Source organism: Argiope bruennichi, chromosome 2, assembly GCF_947563725.1.
Source record: "Argiope bruennichi chromosome 2, qqArgBrue1.1, whole genome shotgun sequence".
NCBI lineage: Eukaryota > Metazoa > Arthropoda > Arachnida > Araneae > Araneidae > Argiope > Argiope bruennichi.
In genome coordinates, this window is record NC_079152.1 from 44107075 (window position 1) to 44116614 (window position 9540).

General features: G+C 29.1%; 1 protein-coding gene across 1 annotated transcript; it reads left to right on the forward strand.

Moving 5' to 3' along the window:
• The first annotated feature begins 4270 nt into the window (after window positions 1-4270).
• Window positions 4271-9265, forward strand: LOC129961854 (uncharacterized). The gene is made up of 2 exons (XM_056075449.1): window positions 4271-4360; window positions 8623-9265. Exon 2 carries the CDS (start codon window positions 8664-8666, stop codon window positions 9132-9134), a length of 471 nt encoding a protein of 156 aa, XP_055931424.1. The 5' UTR covers window positions 4271-4360; window positions 8623-8663; the 3' UTR covers window positions 9135-9265.
• Window positions 9266-9540: the final 275 nt, after the last annotated feature.

A 9540-nucleotide genomic window follows, 5' to 3' on the forward strand; every position in this document is an offset into this window, starting at 1 on the left:
AAATCACCGTAGAAATGTCACTCCAAGTTAAAACTTTTCCTGAAACGATTTGTCGTTCACGGTCAGAAATTTATCTGAAACTAATCTACCTTTGTACACAATCGCATTCTACATTCATCATCATTTCATTTTGAATATTCTTATGCACACTACACTCTCGAAAACATTCTTAACAATATAGTTCACTCGAAAAGAACTTTGATAAAAGAATACAGGGATAATACTTTAATATGGAAATATTACTGATATTTTGTGGTCTAGGTTGTTGAGCAGACAATCTGAAACAGGCTTCTGAAATTGCAATCCGATAAGCCCTCAAATATAGTGGGAGGCTGAATTTTCGGTTTTTATTTTCGGTTTTTCGAATTAATATAAAAAGCTATTTAACCGGGAGTAAAGTATTAAGTTTAAACGTTGTAGACGTTTAAAATATCTATGAATGAGCTGCTGAAAATTATAATAGCTTAATTAGGGAAGGAATAATTTTTATTAAAAAAAGGGTTTAGTTTAGTCATACTAACGTCCCGTTTTGAAGCAGCACTAGGGCTATTTTAGGACGGACCTCGTAGTTTTGAACCTCTGTCAGATGACGTGGACGACACATGAGCTGGCACCCCCCCCCCCCCTCTCCACACCTCACCAGCGGGAGAAAGTAAGACCCGCGCAGTGTAACATGACCAGACCCGCCTAAACGACGTTACTTCGATGGAATCGGGACTCGAACCTGAACCAAGCTCTTCCGGTTCCGAAGCCGAGATCTTACGACAAGGCCACCGCAGCCCTTTAAAAAAAAGAAGGGAAATTTGAAAAAAATGCTTATTAAATTTATTTTTTGGGATTTCATTTAAATACGTGGTCGTTGGAAGGGAATTAAAAATTGAAAAAAAAATTGATATCTTCTTGAAACTTTGAAAAATTCCACTTTGTTGAATAAAGCTTGGCTTTAGAAATAACTGAGTAATTTTTCATAGATCGAAATTCGCAGTTGGAAAATTAACGCATTCTAAAAATGTTGTTCTTTAATTTGTAGTGTTGAGAATGCAGATTTCGAAAACGGATTTCAAATTCCTATTTAGTAACAGCGATTTTTCAAAGACTATTTAAATCGATTATTATGACGCCATTTGAAATCATAGAATAACTTTTCTATGGTGAACTTTTTTTTTTAGTTTGATTTTTTTTCTCCATGAATTCGGTATGACAAAAAAAATATTTAAAGCCATTTTTTCACATAACTATTTTTTTCGATAAAGTTGAATGTTTTAAAAAGTAATGTAGATATCGATCTGAAATTTTTATAAATTACTTTCTTCTATTTAATGCAAATTGAATTGGAATTTCAGAATTATGGCTCAAATTTTTGTAAAGAATAAAATTATTTTCCCAATTTACGATTATTTAAAATTTATTCTTGAAATAATTAAGCTGTCATAACTTTTGACATCTCATTTTACAGGCCTTTGTAATATTTTTTTAGTTAAAGTTTTTATCTCAGGTTAATAGCTTTTTATTTGAAAGCGGAAAACCGGTTTAAACTCTGTTTCAACTTCCAAGACCGCCTATCATCACTTCTTATCCGGTAACATATCCGAGTTATAAATTAGAGGTTTGTTTTAGACGGCCAATTCCACAACTTAAACGATACAATGGGTGACAATTTATTTTTATTACATATTGATACTTTCTTTGACAATTTGACTTACAGACATGTCAAAAATTGTCAGTTTTTCATCAACTGTTTGAAATTTTTTAAATGTTTGGATTTCTATTGTTGAAAGAGACTTTGGAGGAGTTTAGTTTATTTTGGTTACATTAACGCCAGTTTTAAAGCAACACTAGGGCTATTTTGGGATGGACTTCGTAATTTTGAACCACGGTCGTCATCTAACGAGGACGACACCTAAACTTGTTTCTTATGGCACTTGCCACTGACTTTCTTATGGCACTGCCACTCCAAAAATTAAAGGATAGTTTGAATAAATATTTTTTATGTTCAAACAGTTCGCATTTTTGCATTACAAATATTTCATATTATTTCTCTTTTTGTGGATCTTCGTTCATTCTTTCAGAAATTAATAGATTTTTATTAAATATGACTAAGAACAGTTACATCAAGTAAGAGAGCAAAGAGTGTAAATAGCCTAGATCTTTGTAATTTGTGAATAAACTCCTAAGTTCACTTTAATGTACAATACTTAAATTTTAATGTTATGTATGTAGTAAATTTTTCAAAATAATTTCTATATTAATTCATATTTTGGATTAATCAGATTTTATTGTCGTTTATGTTTATAATATTTTTCAAATTTGTTACGATAAATCATATTATTTAGTAAGACTTAATTTAATTTTATAAAATTCTTTTGAAATTTATTCAGATATAGTCTGTGCTATTTCGATTCATTCCGAGAAAATAATTTTGGAATTATTACAAAAAAAAAATCTAAAAAATATTTTAAGATAAGGTTCGAAAAGTTTTAGTATTTAAAATTCTGGAAGAAGTTAACCACCTCGATTGAGACTTGATGTCAAATAATCATTTTGACACAGACACTTTTGAAAAATTTGAAGCCATTACATATCTTAAAATCAAACAACTATGAGAAAATTGGGCACATTAAGCCTTGACGGACATTCATTCTTGCATAATAACCATCATTTGTAAATATATTTAATAAAATACATTTTTATATAATACATGCGTGATATAAATATTTTATGCAATAAAAAAAAGCAGTAATAAGATGAAAAAAAATCAATCATGAACCATCTCATTCTTAAGATTATTCGAGTTTAGGCTCTCAAGCTTGTTAATTTTGTCATACAAATTTAACAAGTATGACAATATATTAACAAGTAACATAAAATATATTGACAAGTAATATATTTTATGCAATAAGAAATAAATAGGAACAGATTTCTATGAAACCTATATTCCTGAGATCAATCAAATTCCTCTTTCAAAGCAAAAAAAAAAAAAAAAAAATTATCTACCGCCCACAAAGCCCATAATGACAGCGCTTGTCCTCAAGGAGTTTATACGCAAAAGTGGACCCCGCTTAATTGATGTCTATTAAGCAAACGCATGCTCGGACATGGTTTGAGGTCATATAAACTATTTGTCTCAAAAACCTATTAATCAAGTGAATTTAACGAACAAAGAACACACCTTGAATATTTAATCAATCACATTGAAGGAAAGAGAAAGCAATTTTGCAATGATTTTCAGGTGTATCTTGCACCACCCTAGTTTCATTGAGATATTTCAGTACTAATATTGAATACAAAAGAAGAAATTTTGGTTGAATTATTTTCTACATCATAATTTTACATTCGTAATTCATTATTTTGAATGTCATTAAATGTTAAGATAAGCTTATTTTTCAATTTTATTATTAATTAAGGGTAAATTCATCAATTGATTAACTGACCATTAAATACAAAAAAAAAATAATATAGTATATTCTCGGTGGAAAATTCATAAACATAGAAGTTATCACTTTACATGCGAACAGGTAGACAAACAGAATTTCTATAAAGATTTTTTTTCCAAAATTTCATTTTTAAATTTATATCAAGTATACATATCAAATTTCATTTCCTTTTCTTTGTTCCTTCTTTGATCTTTCACGTGCACAGACATACATAATTGGAAAAGTGGTATTGTCGTACTCGGGTTGAAGTCCAAAAACCAGAAATTTCATCAACTTCTTATTGTCAAATTTTTTAATAATAGTTTCTCTTGGCATATTTTGTAAGCCAGAAAATTAATCGGTTAACATTTTATTCCAGCTTAACAAATAAATATTCTTTTAATGCTGCTATTTTTAAAAATATAAAACAGCCATTTTGTTTCATTTAATAAAAGGCCATTTGCTTAATTTCAATAAATCCTTTTGCATAAAATATGGAAAAGATTTCTTTACACTTAATTGTGCATTTCTATAGAAGAAATATTCCTACATAAAATTTCCGAAAATATTCACCATAAGTAAATACTAGTAACAAACGAGGCTATCTTTATATTTCATTTTACAGAAAAATGAAACATGCAACATCCAGATAATAATAAAAATTATAGTACGACTTAATTAATTTGTCCGCATCTGTGTTACAGTTAACTGCGAGAGCGATTAAAAGAAATTATAATAAACTAATATCTTCCTAGAGCCCAAATACAGTAACAAATGGTCTACAAAGAAGACCTCAAAAAGCACTGGAGTAATTAATGAAAAATAAAATAGAAGTGAAAAGACATTTTATATTTCTTCTGGGCGTCTCAACTTTATGAGATATCTTTATATATACCAGAGAATTTGAAACATTTTGAAATTTAGGAACTATTCCAGAAACAACAAATGTGAGTAATTTCTATTTCAATTAAATCTTAAATTCATTGAACCTAATATAATATTTGAAATGTTTTTGTAAAATACACAGTGTGAGGAAATTCTCAGAATAATTTTACAGTTTGTATTTTTAGAAAAATATCTTGGTTCGTATAAAGATAATTTTTTAAATCATTAATTTTCCTTAAATATATATAATTTAAACGTATTCCTAAGCGTATACTTTCAATATAATTGCATTGAAAATTTTGACATTGTCTATGAATCTTATTTGCTGTACATATTTTAAAGATCAGCAATATTTTTAATAAATAAGCTTTTAAAATATTAAATTTTAATAAATTCATTTAAAAATTAATTATAGAATTAAGTATTTCAGTTTAAACTATAAATAATTTAATTAAAAACAAGCTGTTATTTTACTTAAATTTTTTCATTTAAAATAATGCACCATGCATTCGGAAAATGTTTTTGTCAATATGAGTTTCTCATGCATTTACAGAAAATTAGTACCTCTCTGCATCTTTTTTAAAGAAGAAAATGTAAAGTATTTATTCACTTTCGTTTCTAAGAATATATATTAGATGAAGAAAAATAATTATAGAGTTGCTAATATTGTTAATAAATTTTAAGTTAAGCTTTACATAAATTTATTTGACAAGCAGAATTTATCAGAATTTTCAGCTCAAATATAATTTTAGAACTTCTAAATGCAAACTAATAATACAAAACTAGATGATAAACCCAAAACAGCCAGCGTAGTGTCTGAATGATTCCAATGAAATAACCCCTAATATAATCTCAACTCACAGAAAAAGCCAAAATTTCAACATGATATTCTAACTCCTTTTGTATATCATTTGTAAAGATAATTAATCCATATGTTTGTGCGTATTTTAGTGATAAATTATTTACGAATTTCAGCTTTTCTAAAATGATTCAATTGAAATTAAGTTAGCAAAGAAATTAGCATTAGCATTAGAAATTAAGCAAAGCCAGATTTTAATACATTTATTTGAAACAGAATACCGATGTTTTTAAATCATATTGTAAGGACTAAAGATATCAATGCCATCCTTTCTGATCTCGATAATTTTCTGATCATTTCTATTACCAATGATATATTTAAGAAAATTTACTTTTTTTTCCCCTGGGGTTTTGAAAACTTGAGTTACCAACGTGAGGCACGTGCTTATAGATTTCGCACGTGTTTGATTTAGCAGCACGTGCTACGAAGCAGCGCATGAGCTCCAGATTTCGCAGTTGTAAAATGGTTCATCTATAACTTTTTCTAATGATCGAAATATAAAATCCTTCGGAATAAAATACTAGCTCCATTATAGTAAAAATATTAGTAGCAAATTTTGTTTAGTTAGTGTTAACGTCAACTGTTATGAAAATATATTCATGAAGATAACTCCATCTGTGACTTAATACAAATAATGGAGTATTTTGTGTAATCGATTTATTGTAAAAAATATCTTTGAAGCGAAAAATTGCCCCATTAAGTTCCAAAAAAATTGAAATTATGGAAATAATATGGAAATAAAACATATACGGCATGATGTTATGAAATAAGGAAGGACATGTACAATGTACATCTCATTTTAAATCGAATAAAAAAAACGGATCATCTATTGGATCATACCATATCCATAGTATCCAAATTTCACTCCCACATTAAAAGTAGACAAGGGAGGGTTTCACTGTATTCTGACAAGTTAGATGGTTTGAATTTCCAGATAATTTTCATTTATCAGATAGAAAGGTAGCGAAGAACGAGTTATTAATTCTAAGACCAGAATAGTCGTTATAGTTTCAATACTTTAGTTACCCCATTGGATTTGCTATTACATTATTCATTATAGATAGTTTATTATGGTTTATAGCTAGCAGGATGGAATCCTATAACAATATAAAACAGTGCGTTTAGTGCTGTAAAACAGTAAGGCGATTGAGCGAATCATTCCGATATTTATTAATAGTTGAAGATAAAGGACTCCTCAAACAGAACGATTTCGGTTCTCCATTTACGTTCTTCAAAATTTGATAGAGACTAGAATTGAAAACCAAACTTTATCGCCATCAAAGTAATAAAAAAATAATTGATATTCATCTGTAATAAAATAAACTCCATCTACTAACTTTGAAAGTCAATGGTCAATCTTTACTTCCATCAAATTCTAGTTTGACGTTTTCTTAGATTCTTTTATTATGAGATTATTGGATATGTTTCAGCGTGTAAATAAAAACAAGTGGTTCCCCTAATCCGAGATGCAAGTCTCTAAGGCGAGTTGTCTACACGCGCATTTTTTGTTCAGCCTCAACCATTAAGACTGTAAAAGCTCCACTAATTGATAATGAGACTGAAAGGTTGATATTAACTGGGATAAAGATATCCTCCGAATTGACATTCATCTTAACCCCTTAACTGTTTTATTTTCTTTACTCTCTAATAAGATGACACCTCCTATTTTCGGAATATTTTCTTATTTTGATTCAAATGGAAATCCATTGAATACTTGACTTATTTATTTTTTCGAAGTAATTATATTGAATTATAATCGTTATGAAGGAATTATTTTTTGCTTACAACTATCAAAATTCGATAAATCGATACACATATGGCACTCGAGCAAAACGGTTAAGCGATTAACTAGAATGAAATGACCCGATATCCTTTCAGTCGAGAATTTACTTTTAATTTCTCCCAGCTTTGAATAAAATGTTGCAAACCGCCAATTTTTCACTTCTAACTACAGATTTTATATTACGATAATAAAAAAAAGAATTGTGGGATCATAAGGTCTAGAATTAATTAGGATCTCCAAACTTTACATTGTATGACAGAGTACAGTAATATCCATGATTTTTTTTTCTGGTTTCAAGCAAAACATTGCATTGCTCTGCTTTTCACTTATTCATTTATTTTATTTTATTTCATTTAGTATTTATTATACGATAGAATATTATTGAAATGTATGTATATTTATAACGAAATCATCCCAATATTTAAAAAAATGAAGAGTATGATCACTGTATTTTAATGATTGGTCTCAATTTGATGTCATAATTCTTCTAAATATGGAATAAATTTCGGCATCTGCAAGGTTGTGTTATTACTATAATTAGGTGTACTATTAGGTGTTACTATAATCTGTGTAAATGTCATTTTTTAGAGATAATTTCACGAAGAATTGCTGCTTAATGAACTATTTTTTTATACTAAAAAAGTATGAAATCATCCCAAGTGTCCCTAAACTGTCCTAATGCTCCATTCTTTCTATTGGTGCGAATTCTTTCCCTTTATTTGTATAATATCTTCAGCTGTATTTCAGAAATTTTGATTATTTTAAATGTCTAGTCGTCTGGCCGCTTTTCATAAAGTCATAGCAATGATTTGGAACTTGCAAATAACGTAATATCTTATCGTATAAAACTTCTGCTGCTCATCAATATCCTCACTTTAACCCCATCTGTATAGCTTCTATGGGAATCGTCTGATTGCTGATATTTTTTTTTGGGGGGGGGACTCGAAAAATTCCAATTGGAGGTGATCTAGTGACTCCATAGCATATGCTTCCCATAGCTTTCTAAGTAACAATTGCTATAGAGATCTCGTGTACTTCCTCCATTCTGTATCGAGTCTATTCATTGATTGAGAAGCGCAGGACCGACAGGCTGGTAGTCCCTGCATGTAGAGATCAAAACACAGAATTAGCAATATATCGACTATCTGAAATTTCCCGAACTATCAGATTTTTGATCTTTTCGATGCAAAAGCCAGATTTTATATTGCTGAACCACACACTTCACTGAAAATATTTGTCAAATTTAAACAAAACGAAGGTAAAAATGCTTAGTCTTGTCTTTTGACTAAGATCCTCCCCTGATTTTTTAATATTGAACATAATTGAATAAGCAGTTAAATTAACATCGCTTGACTTAACTTTTATTACTTATTCATATCGATTTTCCTTAACAATATAAAAGCTATTAATTTAGTTATATTATTATTTTTAGGAAATAATTGATTGTATTCGTAATGATATTACTATCATACTTGAGCAAATAAAAAATAGTTGAGTTTGAATAAAGAAACTTTTAGTTATTTTGATTTAATGAATAGTTAATTAGCAAATCAAGAAACTTCGTTATAGTTGTTTGAGAAAAGAAACTAAATAATCTAAATTTTTATATCCTCTAATTTTTTATAAGTAAATTTTATCCTCTAATTTTTTGTAAATCCATCCTTATAAACTATTTCTTCTAGAACACTTCGTTTGGACGACCAAGATACGATATCTAGAGCACATGGATATTCAGGATGAAGAACAAGATCATGTGGCCATTGAAATGGATTTTTTAGATGATGGACCCTTTGCTGATAGGGCACAATTACCTGCTTTGCCTCGAGAGGGTACAAGGCAACACCGCATTGCGCCTGATGAACCTGTTGGAGTACTCGATGGTCGTCAAGTAAGGAGATACGTTGTGCGTGGCCCAGAGTTAAGAAGATCAGAAAGACTACATTCTAGATCTAGAATTTCTCAGGATGAAGAATCGAATGTGGATGATGTACCTACTGATGCGCAGCGAGAGTGGTATCGAAACAGGGAAATCAGAAGAATGGAAGACAGGCGAGCACCGATGAGTACTGAAACCAAATACCTCGTGATTATTTGGTTTACTTTAGTAATAGTAATCATCCTTTTTTTTATTCCATATTTGATTCGGGAGCAAAGTCGTGAAAGCAGCAATTTAAATGTTTCACTTACGTTATGAGCAATCTCATATAGTGATTTATTTTTATAGATGTTTTAAATGTATTTTATTATAATTTATAAAGGAAAAAAACATAATTTCATGATTTTACATTTATATGATTGACTCTTGACACTTTTCAAATTAAAAGGTCAATTGAAATTTTTAGACTGTTTTATGTTTCATTTCATTCATTTTTTTTTCGTTTGTATTTCTTCATAAATTGTTATAACTTTATAGATAGCATTTTTAGACACGCAAAAAACCGTTCAAGGTATCTAGAATGTAGATTGTTAGAACTATACTTGACACGTTCGTCGAAAAAAATATTTTCAGATAGTTGTTTCTTATTGCAAAAAGGTTTTACAAAGTATTAACTAATGTTTATTGAATTAAATTTAGTTGAAATTTAATGTTTATTCTCAAT